The sequence below is a fragment of the Pseudophryne corroboree genome, chromosome 2 (genome assembly GCF_028390025.1).
Source record: "Pseudophryne corroboree isolate aPseCor3 chromosome 2, aPseCor3.hap2, whole genome shotgun sequence".
NCBI classification, from domain to species: Eukaryota; Metazoa; Chordata; class Amphibia; order Anura; family Myobatrachidae; genus Pseudophryne; species Pseudophryne corroboree.
The window spans coordinates 128485802-128504068 of NC_086445.1; the positions used below are offsets into that span (position 1 = coordinate 128485802).

Below are 18267 nucleotides of genomic sequence, written 5' to 3' on the forward strand. Positions count from 1 at the left end.
AGACGCCCCGGGCAGCCGCCCAAGAAGAGCCCACCTTCCTAGTGGAATGGGCCTTAACCGAATTCGATAACGGCAATCCAGCCGTAGAATGAGCCTGCAGAATCGTGTTACAGATCCAGCGAGCAATAGTCTGTTTAGATGCAGGAGCACCAACCTTGTTGGCTGCATACAGAATAAACAGAGCCTCTGTTTTCCTAACCCGAGCCGTTCTGGCCACATAAATTTTCAATGCCCTGACCACATCCAGGGACTCGGAATCCTCCATGTCCCTTGTAGCCACAGGCACCACAATAGGTTGGTTCATATGAAAAGAAGAAACCACCTTAGGCAAAAATTGGGGACGAGTCCGTAACTCAGCTCTATCCACATGGAAAATCAGATAAGGGCTTTTGTGAGACAAAGCCGCCAACTCTGACACTCGCCGTGCCGAAGCCAAGGCCAATAACATGACCACTTTCCAAGTAAGATACTTCAATTCAACTGTTTGAAGCGGTTCAAACCAGTGAGACTTAAGGAACCGTAACACCACGTTTAGGTCCCATGGTGCCACTGGAGGCATAAAAGGAGGCTGGATATGCAGCACACCTTTCACGAAAGTCTGGACTTCTGGAAGAGAAGCCAATTCCCTTTGAAAGAAAATGGATAAGGCCGAAATCTGAACCTTAATGGCCCAAATTCACTCCTGTTTGCAGGAAGTGGAGAAAACAGCCCAGATGGAACTCTTCCGGAGGAGCAGTTCTGGCTTCGCACCAAGCCACATACTTCCTCCAGATACGGTGATAATGTTTCGATGTCACCTCCTTCCTAGCCTTTATCAGAGTAGGAATGACCTCCTCCGGAATACCCTTCTCCGCTAGGATCCTGCGTTCAACCGCCATGCCGTCAAACGCAGTCGCGGTAAGTCCTGGAACAGACAGGGCCCTTGTTGTAACAGGTCTTCCCTGAGAGGAAGAGGCCACGGATCTTCTGAGAGTCTTTCCTGTAGATCCGGATACCAGGCCCTTCGAGGCCAATCTGGAACGATGAGAATCGCCTGAACCCCTCTCCGTCTTATGAGTCTCAGTATCTTTGAGATGAGAGGAAGAGGAGGGAACACATAGACCGACTGAAACACCCACGGTGTCACCAGTGCGTCCACTGCAACCGTCTGAGGGTCCCTTGACCTGGCGCAATACCTTGGAAGTTTCTTGTTGAGGCGTGAAGCCATCATGTCTATTTGAGGCAGACCCCACTGACTTGCAATCTCTGCGAAGACTTCCTGATGTAGTCCCCACTCCTAGATGCAGATCGTGTCTGCTGAGGAAGTCTGCTTCCCAGTTGTCTACTCCCGGAATGAAGACTGCTGTCAGAGCGCTTACATGACTCTCCGCCCATCGAAGAATCTTTGAGGCTTCTGTCTGACTGAATCAGAACTGGTAGACCTTGAAGTAAGGTCTGCGCCTGACGAAGGCCGTTGTATATGGCCCTTAATTCCAGAATGTTGATGTGTAGACAGGCCTCCTAGCTTGACCACAGACCCTGGAAGTTTCTTCCCTGTGTGACTGCTCCCCATCCTCGGAGACTCGCGTCCGTGGTCACCAGAACTCAGTCCTGGATTTCGAACCTGCGACCCTCTAGAAGGTAAGCACTCTGCAGCCACCATAGGAGAGATACCCTGGCCCTGGGGGACAGGCGGATCATCTGATGAATCTGTAGATGTGACCCGGACCACTTGTTCAGAAGGTCCCACTGAAAGGTTCTGGCATGGAACCTGCCGAATGGAATGGCCTCGTAAGACGCCACCATTTTTCCCAGCACTCGCGTGCAGTGATGTACCGACACCCTGTCTGGCTTCAACAGGTCCTTGACCAAGTCCCGCAGTTCCTGGGCCTTTTCCGTCGGGAGAAAGACCCTCTTTTGTTTCGTGTCCAGAATCATGCCTAGGAAAGGCAATCTGGTTGTTGGAACTAACTTTGGCAGGTTTAGAATCCAACAGTGTTGTTGTAACACCCTCAGAGAGAGTGAAACTTTGACCAGCAACTGTTCTCTCAATCTCGCTTTTATCAGGAGATCGTCCAAGTATGGGATAATTGTGACCCCCTGCTTGCGCAGGAGCACCATCATCTCCGCCATTAATTTGGTAAAAATTCTCGGGGCCGTGGACAGCCCAAATGGCAACGTCTGAAATTGGTAGTGACAAACCTCCACCACAAATCTCAGGAACGCCTGATGAGGTTGATAAATGGGGACATGAAGGTATGCATCCGTTATGTCTAGAGACACCATATAATCTCCCCCTTCCAGACTTGCAATGACCGCCCTGAGCGACTCCATCTTGAACTTGAACCTCTTTAAGTATAGGTTTAAGGACTTTAAATTTAGAATGGGTCTGACCGAACCGTCCGGTTTCGGGACCACAAACAGGGTTGAGTAATAGCCCATCCCCTGCTGCAGCAGGGGAACCTTGACCACCACTTGTTGAAGACACAATTTTTGAATTGCTGCCAAAACTACCTCCCTCTCTGGGGAAGAAGTCGGCAGTGCCGATTTTAAAAACCGGCGAGGAGGCACCTCTTCGAATTCCAGCTTGTACCCCTGGGAAACAATGTCTATTGCCCAGGGATCCACCTGAGAGTGAACCCAGACTTGGCTGAAGAGACGAAGACGTGCCCCCACTGGAGCGGACTCCCCCAGCGGAGCCCCAGCGTCATGCGGTGGATTTAGTAGAAGCCGGGGAGGACTTCTGTTCCTGGGAACTGGCTGTAGCTGGCAGCTTTTTCCCCTTGCCCTTACCTCTGGCAAGAAAGGAAGATCCCAGAGCTCTCTTGGATTTATGCGGCCGAAAGGACTGCATCTGATAATGTGGCGCTTTCTTAGGCTGTGAGGAAACAAAAGGTAAAAAAGTTGATTTACCAGCAGTAGCTGTGGAAACTAGGTCCGCAAGACCTTCCCCAAACAACTCCTCGCCTTTGTACGGCAAAAGCTCCATATGCCGTTTTGAGTCGGCATCACCCGACCACTGTCGGGTCCACAGCGCCCGCCTGGCAGAAATCGCCATAGCGTTAGCTCTGGACCCCAGTATGCCTATATCCCTTTGAGCGTCTCTCATATAAAGGACCGCATCCTTAATATGTCCCAGGGTCAATAAAATAGTTTCCTTATCCATCGCATCCATATCAGCAGATAAGGTATCGGTCCACGCTAGTACAGCGCTACAAACCCAAGCCGACGCTATTGCCGGTCTGAGAAATGTACCGGTATGTGTGTAAATTGACTTCAAGGTAGTTTCCTGCTTGCGGTCAGCAGGATCCCTGAGGGCCGCTGTATCCTGAGACGGCAGCGCCACCTTTTTGGAAAGGCGCGTCAACGCCTTGTCCACCCTTGGGGAGGATTCCCACCGTATCCTGTCCTTGATCGGGAAAGGATACGCCATAAGAATCCTTTTGGGAATCTGCAGCTTCTTATCTGGAGTTTCCCAAGCACTTTCAAATAACTCATTTAATTCAAAAGAAGGTGGAAAAGTAACCTGAGGCTTCTTTTCTTTAAACATGTGGATCTTAGGATTATGCACCGCGGGGTCATCTATAATATGCAGCACATCCTTTATAGCAATAATCATATAATGAATACTCTTTGCCAATTTTGGCTGCAACCTCGCATCATCATAATCGACACTAGAGTCAGACTCTGTGTCGGTATCTGTGTCAACTGAGAAAGCGGCCGCTTTTGAGACCCAGAAGGTCCCTGTGACATAGGGAAAGGCAGGGTATGACCCTCTGTGATGTCCCTGGACTCTGCTTTGTCCAAACGTTTGTGCAATAAATTCACATTTGCATTTAAAATATTCCACATATCCATCCAGTCATGTGTCGGCGTTGCCGACGGTGACACCACACATGCGCTCCACCTCCTCCCTAGGAGAGCCTTCCGCTTCAGACATGCCGACATGCACGTATTGACACACCACACACTCAGGGAAAGCTCTATCTGGAGACAGTTCCCCCACAAGGCTCCTTGGAGAGACAGAGAGAGAGTATGCCAGCACACACCCAGCGCCAATAATCTTGGGGGGGGGGGAAATATTACCCAGATACAGCGCTATTCACTGCGCTCAATTATGTGCCCCCCCCCCCCCCTTCTTTAAAACCCTCTGTCACCGGTGATCAGCAGGGGAAAGTCTGGGGAGCCAGCTTCTCAGCGTGTGTTGAGGAGAAAATGGCGCTGGTGAGTGCTGAGGGAGAAGTCCCGCCCCCTCAGTGGCGGGCTTCGGTCCCGCTCTTTCTTTAAACTGGCGGGGACTCTGAAATAATATCAAACTGAGTAATTATATTCCTAAAAGCCAGAGCTGAGGTCTATATTGCAGCCCAGGGCGCCCCCCCCGCGCCCTGCACCCCACAGTGTGTGCTGTGTGTGTGTGTTGTGGGAGCGTTACCTCTCCGAAGCTCTGAAGTCTTCTGCCGCCTGTGAAGTCTTCTGCCTTCCTATACTCACCCGGCTTCTATCTTCCGGCTCTGCGAGGAGGACGGCGGCACGGCTCCGGGACGAACCGCTAGGGAAGACCTGCGTTCTGACTCCCTCTGGAGCTAATGGTGTCCAGTAGCCTAAGAAGCAGAGCCTAGCATTTAAGTAGGTCTGCTTCTCTCTCCTCAGTCCCACGCTGCAGGGAGCCTGTTGCCAGCAGGTCTCCCTGAAAATAAAAACCTAACAAAATACTTTCTTTTCAGGAAGCTCAGGAGAGATCCCTGTAGTGCACCCAGTCTCCTCTGGGCACAGTATTAAACTGAGGTCTGGAGGAGGGGCATAGAGGGAGGAGTCAGTGCACACCCATACCTAAAGTTCTTTTTAGTGCCCATGTCTCCTGTGGAGCCCGTCTATTCCCCATGGTCCTTACGGAGTCCCCAGCATCCTCTATGACGTAAGAGAAATATATTTTTTTTTAGCATTCCAGATCACTGCATCTAATCTCATTTGTGTGTTTTTTAGCGATCCCTAAGCATTGCTTTGCTTTATACAGTAACAGAGATATATGTATTTGACTAGCATGCCTCTATGGGGCAGATTCAATTGTTTGTCTACCCAGACACCACTAGATGGTGCCCAAAAGAGAAATTCAATTGTTGCTCCGTGCGGGCGCGCATGCAGCCGGGGAGACACATTTCAGCTTGCAGCCTCCTAAGGTGCCATCTGAAATGTGTGTAAACACCGTGGTTTGTGAACTCAAAACGAGAGTTTGAGTACTCAAACCTGAATTTTAGATGGGTTTAGCCACTTTGCGCGGCTAAACACAGTACTAAAGGGCATGCATATGGGGCATGCGCGCCCCACAGGGAACAACAATTGAATAGCCCCACAATACAATTGAATAGGCCCCTATGTATATATTATTGCTGTGTTCTCTGCACCAATGCTGCATGCTGGCATTATATGGGAAAATTGTATTTTCAGCATAAAGTTGGGGGTTTTAAAGGTTCCCAATGGAATTTTTTATTTTATTTGTTAGGAAAGAACTGATCTAGATTGAAAAAAATCCAGTTAACCCGGTTCTCAAACAAATGAGCTGGGTCACACATGTTCTATCTAGTGTAAAGTGGTACATGATTATTTGCAAAGAGCAAACACAGGAATGTTGGCAGTTCAACTTAAATTATTTTATTACATAAAAATGACATTTAAATAGTATTCAAAAATAAAACAAGTAAAAATACAAAAATGCTTTAACACAATCAGCAAACTGATAATTTAAAACCATTAATTCGATTTGAAACAATTGGATACTGTACTGCGAACATGAGTGAACAGGTGAACGATTTTCAGACATCTGTACCAGTTATAATGATATCCAAATAGGAATGTTTGATTATGAAGGGCTAAAATGTCAATCTATTCTAAACAGGTTCCAATGCAGGATAGTGCGTTGCATAATATCCGTATATACAGTATGTGACTGTAAAGCAACACTGAAAAATGAAGTGATATATTTTGTTTCATCACAGCGGATCCTTTACAAATGCATAAATAGACCACCTGGAAGTCAGCTGTGCAATGCTGATCTGCCAATCTGGTCATTTTCAACCAAATTGGCCAAAATGGTGCTTCACGGCACCCCATTACACCCAGAATTATAATTATTCTCTGTCTGTGTGACCAAACTACCCATAAATCCAGGCACCTGCCATTCAGATGACACCAATATTGCAATGCGTCCATAAAGACTCGATATTAAATAGACCAGTATGCAATTTTTCTATGAACTACATTTTTGACGCTCTGAATGCCATAATTTTTTGCTCCATACTTCTAAAATCAAATTCATATCCACTTAGCCACTAACAGCTGAGGAGATAAGTCATTAACCACGTTACTGCCACATCAAGCTGCCATATACTACACAGACCCAATGATGACAGCTACAAATCCAAGACACGTTTTAATCTAACGAATGTTCAACAAAAGACAGATACAAACTATGTAACAATCCCTTGATACTTTGGATATTGTTACACATGCCTCTTAAAACAGCATGCCACATTATAAAATTGCACATTCCCCCCTAACCATATGTTGGTTGTAAAAAATGCAAATTATACCGGAAGAAATCATTTGCGTTCTATAAGAAATTGTGACATGGAAAACCACAGAGAAATAGACACCTTGGGCCTCTTGTAGACTTTAGGAGCAAATCTAGAGAAGAGTGCAAATTTGCACCTGGAGGAACCATGCTGCGATGCTAGGGGTGGAATAAATGTATCTGCATGCTAGAAAGAAGGTGGTCTTCAGGTTGCCGGCGGCCGGCCTCCCGGCGACCACCATACCGACGCCGGAATCCCGACCGCCGGCATACCGACATCTTGTCTCCCTCTTGGGGGTCCACGATCCCCCTGGAGGGAGAATAGATAGCGGGGCGCACAAGGGGCTCATTTGCGCTCGCCCAGCTGTCGGTATTCCAGCGCCGGTATGCTGGTCGCCGGGACCCCGACCACCGGCAAACCATATTACACCCCTAGAAAGATGCATCTAGGGATCCAGTTTGACATACCGGCAGGCAGGATGCTGGCTCAGTATACCGGCAATGGCATCCCATCTGCCTGGGTCCCGGCAGCGTGTACCCTTGCAGGCTCGCTATGCTCGCCGCGTTTCGTGTCCGATGGATCGCTTCGCTCACCATAGGTTCTATTCCCACTCAGTTGGTGGCGTGGACCCACTAACCGAGTGGGAATACCGGACGGGTGTTGGGCTTCCATCCGTCTGTAATTTGCCGGCTGCTGGGGTTCCGACAGCTGGCATTTTACAGATGGGCGGCCATTTTAACTGCATCCTACATGTAGCACATCAGTATAGGGTAGCTTCCCACATCCGAGTTATGCAAAAACACAACCCCCTTCCATCACATTTTATAAATCCCTTCCTCACCACAACATGGTTTTTCCAAGATGCACTTTCCAAAGATATTCAATCCTGGCTCTAAAATAGGCCCCATTGTATATATAACATTTTTTTTTTATTTTTTTTTTACAAATAACATTTTTTTTTCTATCAAAAAAGTGCAGTTGTTTTTCCGTACTGTTTGACAGCATTGACTACTTAATACTGTATGTTGACATCAGATACATGAGAACATTCTTCCCTTTCCATTATTGAAAAGCTGCACAAGCAATATAAAAAAATATCGTCTTTGTGCCTTGACAGCAATTATCTGAATACATTCATTAATTCCAATCCTTGGAAACAAGGATGCGTCAGTCGTCAATTTAGCACACGTAACAAAACATCTAGACTGTAATCACTGTTAGGCTGCCGACAAGACAAGACCTACTGACATCATAAATTCACATACAGCATTTTTATCCTCCAATAACAGATCCAGGCGACCTGTGACTGCCCTGTATCATAGGATTTACTAATCCCAGCATGCACTGCAAATCAGAGGCTGTAGAGGATTGATGTGTATCCTCCATTAATAGAGCTAGACGACCTGTGGCTGTGCCCTGTATCATAGGAATTACTAGTCCCAGCATGCACTGCAAACCAGAGGCGGTAGGGACTTGCTGTGACTTGTAGTTCCTCCACAGCTACAGAGCATCTGGTTAGAGCTCTCTGTTCAATTCGCTGAGAGTTAGTGAGCAGTTATTGGCACGCTTTCGATTCAATTAACCAAAGTCACTGTATCATTAAATATACATGAATCCCTTCACAACTCATGGCAAACATGGATATTAAAAGCACAGTGATTGTTTTGATCTTTTAATATATGTTGTAATTCGAATAGGCATTACTAATGCAGATGGGCCAATTACTGTGGAGAGTACAGGGTGGCGTTGTGTCCAGCATTGTTTAACATATTGGGGGTGAAAATTACTTAATCACTGGTTGTTGGACAGACCTATAACCTATGGACGTACAAACCAGAGTAGGTGCACAGATACTGCAGTGTCCTGGGCTAATATTTGCACAGCACCATTTGTTTGCACGGGTAAACACCTGGTTCACTGGTTGCGTTCCTGACTAGGGGGTACATTTACTAAGATGGGAGTTCTATTTAAGATGGGATGTTAGCCATAGCAACCAATCAGATTCTTCTTCTCATTTATCTAGCACCTTCTAGAAGATAATACCTAAAATCTGATTGGTTGCTATGGGCAACATCCCATCTTAAATAGAACTCCCATCTTAGTAAATTTACCCCTAGGTGTGCACAATTTTGCTCCTTCTTATGGAGTGGAGTAGATTGGGTTCATCACCCCTGAATGTAATGGTATTGCTAACACTGAGACCAAATAGCAAGCAAAATTTTGTGAGATATTTAAATCAGCTTAAAAGGTGTACAGAATGCACACATAGTAGGCCATTCCTGGGTCAATAGCATGGCCGCAGAACCTTTATAGACTTGCAAAATGAGAGGAATACATACTGATTTCCAGGCGGTCACATCACAGACTGCGGCATCCCGACAGCGATGATCCCGACATCGCAGGTGATAAATATTTCTCCCCCTCCCCCCCCCCCCCCCCTTCCCCTACCCTAACCCTGTCTTTGGGGCTAGGGCTAACACCATGGGGGTGCAAACTATGGCTAACCTTCTAACCTTCGGGGAGGCTATGGCTACCCCCCCCCCCCCTCCCCCCCCAGGCCCTAACCTTGACCTAGAACTGCAATACTCACCTTTGGGATGTCGGCTGTCTGTGATCCGGCGCCGGTATCCTGAGTGGTGTCAGGATTCCGGCGTCGGTCAGATGACCGTCGGCATCCCAACAGGCGAGATGCTGAATGCATCCCCATGGGGGTGCCAGAGACTAGATGTCAGCAGGGCCCACTAAGAGATTCCTGCTAAGGCTGGACACTCAACATTGCTGAATTGAAAACACTGATGTTCGGATTGTGACATACAGCGATATTAGCACTGATAACATAACTGAATCTGTATATCTTTGGTACAGAGATGCAGGTTTACTGCTCACTGAGATGGTCTTGAGGAGGCAACTGGGTGCTGCAGGGGGAAATCCTTTCAGCAGTACAAACTCATGGAATAAGCTGTGAAGCTCCCTTTAAATTGTATTTATTATTGTGTTAAAGGTAACAATAAGGCTGATGAGATTTATATTGTGACTTACACTATCGGTGAGGTGACCTCCTGATCATGAGGCTCCCGGCCAATCCCCGCGTGCTCTCTGTGAGACCCAGGATGCTAGTTCTTCTGTGAGTCTACTTTGCGCATGTGCCAAAATAGTGATGCTTTTCTGGTGATGTTCATCAATGCTCCCTACTCCGCATATAGCCTTGGGGTGTGTCCTGCTCGCGCAGGTTAAGAGAAATAGGAAGCTATTGGTCCATCTATGCACTTTCCCAGCCTCTAATGTGGCTCAGAGCCTGGAGACTCATTGGCAAAGACAATATTCTGCAACCGCCAGGCACTGCCCCATAGGTGTCAGACATTACTATACAGCTTTTGAACAATTCAGGAGCACATTCTAAGGAAGACCTCATTTATATGAAAGAATAACCCAACGTTATAAAAATAACGATATAAAGTATGACATATGAAACAAAGGGGTCTATTTACTAAGTCGTGGATGGAGTTAAAGTAGCAGCCAATCAGCTCCTGTCATTTTTCAAACCCAGCCTGTGACATGGCAGTTAGACAGTGATTGGCTGGTACTTTATCTCCGTCCACTTTATCTCCATCCAAGGCTTAGTAAATAGACCCCAAAGTCTCACTATTCATGACTAATTTAAGACACAAATTAAGCCTCAAAGAGCAATATTTTAGGAGAAAATATAAAAACCTGATTATATTTAAGGAGGCAGAAGGAGTGGGTCCAAAACTCAGGCAAGCAGAGAAGGGTTTTCTTTTGCAACACGCGTTGAAAAGGGATGCAGTTAATTTACCGGCGGTCGGAAGACCGACGCCGGAATCCCGACAGCCGGCGAAATGCCGCCGGTCGGAATACCAACCAAAGCCCAGAGTTCCTGCTCGGGTGGTGGTCCACGCCACCACCCGATAGGGAATATAGTATTGTGGCGAGCAAAGCTCACCACCGGGCCCTTTAGTGTGGTGAGCGCAGCGAGCCCGCAATGGGACTTGCTGCGCTCGCCACTGGGATTCCAGCGTCGGACTTCTAACTGCTGGGATCCCGACCGCCGGGATTACATACCAGTACCCACTGAAAACCTAGTGATGCCAAGATTAAGGGGGTGGGTACATTATCTTGGCCTAGGCTTGTTTTGCGGCGTGCACTTTACTCACAATGCCCCTCCTCTAGCTCTGGGGCCAGCAAGATATCTTGGCGCCCCTGTGCTGGCTGCAACTTTGTAAATGACTCTGCAAAGCATCTGCATGAAGGCACAAAGCATACCACACTATCAGAACTCCCGATATGACCCCATCCGCCAGGTACAGGATGCTCTGCTGCCGGACTTCTCACTTTTAATTTACGATTGCAGTCATCAGGGTTGAAGTAGTTAATGGGTGAGAATTATGTTACCAACCGTGGTGATTGCAATCAAAAATTAAGTTGGAAAACCAGGAGCAGAGCATAGTATACATGGTGGAAGGAGTCATGTTGGAGAGTATGTACTGTATATTGGTTGTATGTCCACACAGGTCATTTACAAATGACCCTTGTTATCTGCACAGCAGTCTATTGCCCTGGAAACAGCCTGTGACACAATCAGCAAAGCCAGAGATTCACAATCTATTGGGAGACACACTTGTAACACGTCTGTTTTGTCATTTATTTTTGCTTGACAAATAGATGTTAAAACATAGTGAAAAACACAACCGGAATTATGAGAAAATATGGAAAACTAGTGCAATCTTGTAAAATATATGTCACTCAGGGATGTCATCTGAAGGTTCCAACAAGTAAATATGGAAATACAATTAGACATTTTCCTTGCTCTGGACATTATCACGACAAACGACTGTCACATTCAGTCCTGTTCTAAATCTTGTGTTTATATATTGCTAAATGACACAATGACCATAAACGGATTTTGGCATCACAGAGACCAGACTTTGAACAATACGTGAATTATGACATTATTTACAGTGTCTCGAATACTTATGCAAGCACAATGTGTACGTAGAATGCAGTGGTCATTATAAGGTATCAAATATGTTTTTAACACATGAAATTATTTTTCTGTACATTTTTTTTTTTTGCAATTTTTTATATTTAGAACTTTTTTTGCACTAGAAAAACATTACTAAATATTTTTAAGGCTAGCAGGAATAAATTTTACTGTATGTATTTCAAAGCAGTTTTCACGTATCTTTTCAACATAAACCATGATAGACAAAATAGAAAATAAAAACCCCAAAAAACTATTTCACATCCCTCTTGGCAGTCACTTTTATGGGGTGTTTCAATTGCTTTGTTGCGTCTGCAGCTCCCGTGTAAAATGTCGGGAGGTATTCAATTGTTTGTGCCGCTGGGGACAAGTTACTGGTGCCCAGTAATTATTGCACATGCAGTGCCCAAATCGTTCTGGTTTAGATGCGTAAAACAACTGGATTTCTGCTTACCACCTCTGGATGCAAGCAGAAATAAAGGGGCGCCTGTGGCAGAAATATTTGAATAGCGCAACGGGAGCTGCAGCTGCACTAAAACAATTGCGTTACCTCCATACACTGTGGGGGCGATTCAATAGTTTTTGCACACCCGATCTCCCATCTAAAGTGACAGGAGATCGAAAGTCGCAATATAAATGCTTTTCTTTATTTTTTATTTCACTGATCATGCCCAAATAGACAGGGTTTAGTCACGAATAGTGGCTAATCTCGTATGAAGTCCTGGTTTGGGTGCCCAAACTCCCATTTTGGGCACCCAAGCCACAGTCCACTTTGCACACATTTCTTTTTGCACCTCAGGAGGTTGCAAGAAAAAATGTCGTCCCCACAGCTAACGGGCGTCTAAACAGAGCAACAATTGAATTGCACCATTTTGTGCCCCGTAGTGGTAGACACAGGGCAAAACAATTGAATTGCTCCCCCCCCCCCAATTAATTAAATTAACTACGTTAAACTAAGATTTTTTCTTATGTTCAACTTAATGTGTATATAGCAGGCTATTTTCAGCATGAGTGCTCCCATGATCCATGCTATTCAATTAGAAAATGGGGGAAGTGCATGAAAAAGTTTCGAAGGCTATAAGTGGTCATAATCAGTTTTTGAGGCTCTTAAAAGGTGTAAAATTGCTATTTTTTACCTTTAACAGTGAAAAATTATAGACAATTGTTTTCACCCTAACCCTTTCCCATCAATACAACACCCCAAAATAAATGTCCCACATAATTAATTATATCCAATTGGAGCTTTTACGGAAAATAACTGCAACAATGACATGTCATTATTGGCCAAATGATGCTATTTAAATGCATTCAGCATTAGGGATGGTGTACTAGGTTCTGTATTGTATCACAACTATTGTAACAAGATTTTTCCCTTACTTTCACTTACTCAGGGGCTGCAACATAAAATCAGCCTTAACTCTCATTGAAGCTCACGTTACAGTAGTTTAACACGGATTTTCTAATTGAATAGCAGAACCTTGCACCCACATGTTTTTCACCCAAGATAAGCATGGCTAGTTGAATCAGCCCAAATGTATCACCTAGGATTATGAGTCCCAGAGAATTTGCCAAGTAATTAAGGTGACCATATCTGATTTTCCAAAAGATGGAAATGCTTGTCCTAACAAGCTAGTAAGTTTCAATTCAATTAGTAGAATTTATTTAATAAAAAAAATAGTGCAAATAGAATATATTCTGTAACTTAGCAAACAAACCAATCTTAGCATTTATCAGTTTGTTTACATCTTGCTAGGGGGTTATACCTTCCAACATTGGTCTTGGTCCAAATTGGGGGAAAAGCCCCCTCCACTCCCCACTATCATTGCTATTTCCATCATGCTAAGTTATCTCCAGGTATTTATTTTATTTCCAAGGAGAAACTCTGTCCTACCTCCTTCAGAAGCGGAAGCGCTCTGAGAATTGATGCCACAAGGAACTTTAATGAATGCAACGCTTACAGAAAATGTATCAGTAGGCGACCATGCAACCAGCTTTATCGATAGACCTGTAATACACTGTAATCATCTACATTTCCCAAGGTTGTAGAAGGAGGTAGAAATGAGAAACCACAGGGTTTCAGTGGCCGCCTACGTGGAGAGGAGTGGAAAGCATACTGTATGTGGGGTAATGAGCAATTAAAAAAAAATGCCAAGATCGCTCCTTTAAACAAGGTCCAATGTTTGCTGCTACTGGGTAAGGGGCTAATAGGTAGGGACATGTAAAAATGGATGGAATGGACCCATTCAGTGCATACTCTAACAACATATTAAGAGCAAGAAACAAAATAAAATAGCTCATCATAAAAAAATAAATTAATAAAAAGTGTACAGCACCATTGAGGTGTTACAATATTGTGATTTGCAAGATTCCAGAAATAAAACATCTAAATAGCTGCAACAGACTCTCTTCTGACAACCAAGGTGCTAGGCACGCTGCCTTCGCTTCAGGCTCGCAGTGTGCTAGTACATTAGTACTGTATGTCCCTGCAGCAATGGCATCTATTACAGAGACAAACAGGACTGGCAAGATGGCATCTTACAGAATCGCTCTTCAGCAAAACAGAACAAATTCTAACGAGACACAGCCCAATTGTCACATTTGAAAATTCCTCTTAGAAATTCCCATACAGCGCATATATTTTCTACTGTGGAAGATCGACATGGTTAAGTCCTGATCCATTTATTTGGTCCTATTTGGCGGCTAATAGCAGCTAAATATGGAAGAAGAAAAAAAAACTTGTAGATTCTAATGATCTCTCAAGAAAGGGTTTTTTTTTGTTTTTTTTGCAACTTTTTTTTAGGAAGGCTCAGTTCAAAAAAGGACACTTTAACAAGCGAGCATCAATCTACCAACATTCGTCAATACAGCATCACTAAATTAGAAATGTTTAACCCTACGTATCAAAGAGCATTCAGTGGGTTCAAATCAAAATGCAATGACTTGCACAATTACCACTTCCAGCGGTGAAACGGTTACTATCACATACACCTTACTGAGTCACAATTTCTATTTTCACTGCACAGTTCCAATTACCACCTCGGAAATGAGACAAGCCGTGCAGGTGTATTTTAATCCCTCATGGCTTAGCAAAGGTGTACACCATCCCCAGGATGTCAGAGCCTATTCCTTCTTCATTAGTTACTTATTGCAATAAATTTCCTGGAATAGATTGGAAGAATTCTTCAGTTTGGATGCCCCTTCTTCACATGCCCTAGTGCACCTATTTTAAAATCAGAGCATAGCAGCTGTCAGGGTGATCCAGGAATTATGGGGTGCACATCCAGGTTTGTCACCTCTCAGTTTACACTCAGAATTCCTAAAACACTGAATATATGCCTGAAATGTAACACAAGGCAGAACCATTATAGATATTATTCTATGACACACATTCTCCCAACCAAGGAGTCCTATCACAATAAAAGATTCAGTCCCATTTAGAAGGTCTCTTTTCCCCTCTAATCAGTTGATTTTTACCAGCGTGAGAATGCCAGACTTTTTGTTATTTTTATTTTAACTGATCATTGATGCAGATAATTTTAAAGAAAATATGTAAAGTTCTTTTTATCGAACGTATTTGTGCTATTCTGATTTTGGCATTCAGTAATTAATAAAAAATAAATAAATTATCTATAGAACATAATTTACGTTTGACACAAACATTAAAAAAGTGCTGGGTGATTATTTACATTATAATTGATATACCATATAAATCTTCTAAGTGGGATTGGATCTTGAAGCTAACTGTAATATTATAATAGGAGGTTCAACACTGTTCCTCTAGCATCATTAGTTCGTTGATATTAGGAGTCGGGTTCCAAAGATGGCTGAAGAACCAAGATTAGTAAAGCAACGTATATCTCTGTATACAGTAGTTACGCACAGGAATACATGGATTTTTTTGTTACCATTCTCCAAACCACATACCCTGAGTAAACGACAACTCCAGTTTTACAATTAGCTCTTTTTGAAATTTTAAATAGATATTGCACAACAGCGCTTCGTCTTTATAAATAGATTTCCATTTATGAAATGGACTTTAATGCCATGTCCAAGTATTTTCGAGGGCATCACTCCTCCAGCAGATCTAAACCGTAGTGATTTTCTTTACATTTTTTTATTTAAAATTGAACACTCCACCTGTCACAAGAGCACCAACTGCTTGCAGCTGAAAGTGTAACATAATCACACGTCACTAGGCGATCTGGCTCTCTGCGACACACTAGCCGGGATGCAACCACAGCAGATCAGCCAAAGGGCTTTCTGGATTTCCTGGTTCCGGAACGCATAAATGACGGGATTGATGATGGAGTTGTAAGTGGCTGGAAGCAGAGTGGCGTAGGTGTAGATCGAAGGGTAGGTGTAATCAGCTATCAATGAATAAAGGGTGAAAGGCATCCAACAGGCAGCAAATGTCCCCAGTATAATGGCCAAGGTAGATACTCCTTTGCGAGTGGTGACGTAGTGCGACGTAGCCAGAAAATGATGCTGCAAGGCAATCTGATGAGCGTGCCTCATGACAATTTTGCAGATCTGAATGTACAACTGAAGCATGAGTGCAAACATAAGCAAAAAGGAAACCGAGAGGGCCGCAGCGTTATTTTTCGTCAGCGGCCGAATGACGCTACATGTTGATTCATCCTTAAGGCAATTCCAGCCCATTACAGGCAGCAGTCCAACACACGTAGATGCTCCCCACAGAAAAACAAGCATGACGTACGTGAAAGTGACTGTCCTCTCCGAGTTGTATGTCAAAGCATAATAGAGCGATAGGTAACGGTCAACGGTGATAGCCAACAAGCTGCATACAGAGGCACAAAAAGAGGCAGCGATCAGTCCCACTGTCACCAGTTTTGCAGCTTCCGATTGAAGGAGATAAGCAAAAATAAAATTTACGATCAGTCCGACACCTGCTAGGAGGTCTGCCAGTGCCAAGCTACCAATGAGGAGGAACATGGGGGCTCGCAGGCTCGGATTATGGAAGATAATGAGGACCACGATAGCATTTTCACAGGAGATTAGGGTTCCCGATGTGCACAGGACAATATCCCATGGGTTTACTATGAGCTCTGGCTCTAGCACAGGAATCAGGGAGGAGTCTGCCGCTGTGATATTCTCCGGGGAACTGGCATCTATATGATCCTGAGGCAGCCAGCTTATATTAACCTTCATATCTTCATTCATTTTAACCTTCTTCAACAGAAAAGACAGGGCTTTAATACACCATGGGAGATCAGTGGAGAATCGTAGCATGCAATGATTCACTCTATAGCCGGCTAACTTGGCGTGTGTATGGCAAAAAATAATGGCTTACAGAATAATAGGACATAGCAAAAAAATAATAATAATAACAATGGATACTGTGAAAAACAGATAAATATAAAAATATATTCAAATAACTAAAGAATGTGATATTTTAACACTGAGACCTATATTTGAAGTGGTGTGGCGTGTATATATATATATATATATATATATATATATTTATATATATATAATCCATAAACTAATAAGGAATAATATGCCTTGCTATTGTAGTTCATGATATCATATATATATATATATATATATATATATATATATTGCAAATGACTGAAAATGCATAAGGTAGCAAAGCACCATGAAAAAGCAGTGAAATAAAGCCAAGGGAATGGGATGAGGTGGAGGCACATGAGGAGGTGGGGGGAGGCACAATAGATTGCATAGTGACCATCACAGAATGTACAGTAGTAGTCACCTTGAAATCTTATCGCCGATCCCCAGGTTGCTGATGTCTTATCGTCCTGAGATAGAAGAAGTTGCTCGGCTGCTGCCCGGCATCATCTCCCCCTGCAAGGCGATGGGTGTACGGGCTGGTGCTCCCTGCAGAGGGTGGGCTGCAGGTGGAATGATGATGGGAGTCGGGCTGTCGGCTAGGGCTGTCGGCCGGGCGCACATAGCAGCGAGGACACAGGCTGCAGGATGCCTGGATGCTGCTGCTGCTGCTGGAGGAGGCAGCAAGGAAGAGAGAGAGAGAGCAGGGGGAACGCGGCTCGGGCACAGCGTTCGGGCGCGCTCCCGCTGCGCGACGCCGTCTGCGGCCGGCGCGGTTCCGCCGATGTACTGCAGTCTGCTGCTCTGGGTGGACTCGTTCAGGTGTTTCGGTAACGAGTTCCTGGCCTCGCTGCCCGGGCACCCAGCGGCACGTTATGTAGCTCACTATTATTGCCTTACATACAGTACATATGCTTACTAGTTCATGATACGCAGCAATTATATGTTTGGCACGGCAATGCTTCAGCGGGTTCTTAGTGTTATCAGCGCACCTATCTATTTCTCTTTCTCTCTCTCTAAATTTACATTTATCTCTCCCTATGTATATATATATATATATATATATATATATATATAGTTAGATCTATATGTCTCTTTTATTATTATTATTATTACTACCAGTTATTTATATAGCGCACACATATTCCGCAGCGCTTTACAGAGAATATTTGGCCATTCACACCAGTCCCTGCCCCAGTGGAGCTTACAATCTATATTCCCTATCACATGTACACACAGACACATTTACACTAGGGTTAATTTTTGTTAGAAGCCAATTAACCTACCAGTATCTTTTTATATCTTTATATGTATTTCTATATTTCTCACTTTATATCTATGTTTCTTTATAGCTGTACTATATATCTATCTACATATCTTTATATCTATATTTCTCTAACGTCCTAGAGA

At 44.3% G+C, this 18267-nt stretch overlaps 1 protein-coding gene across 1 annotated transcript; it reads right to left on the reverse strand.

Annotated features, from left to right (window-relative positions):
* Nucleotides 1–9098: 9098 nt before the first annotated feature.
* On the reverse strand, nucleotides 9099–17534 carry GPR12 (G protein-coupled receptor 12). Its single transcript, XM_063951704.1, has 2 exons — nucleotides 17282–17534; nucleotides 9099–16737 (listed from the first exon to the last, which is right to left on the reverse strand). Exon 2 carries the CDS (start codon nucleotides 16726–16728, stop codon nucleotides 15730–15732), a length of 999 nt encoding a protein of 332 aa, XP_063807774.1. The 5' UTR covers nucleotides 16729–16737; nucleotides 17282–17534; the 3' UTR covers nucleotides 9099–15729.
* Nucleotides 17535–18267: the final 733 nt, after the last annotated feature.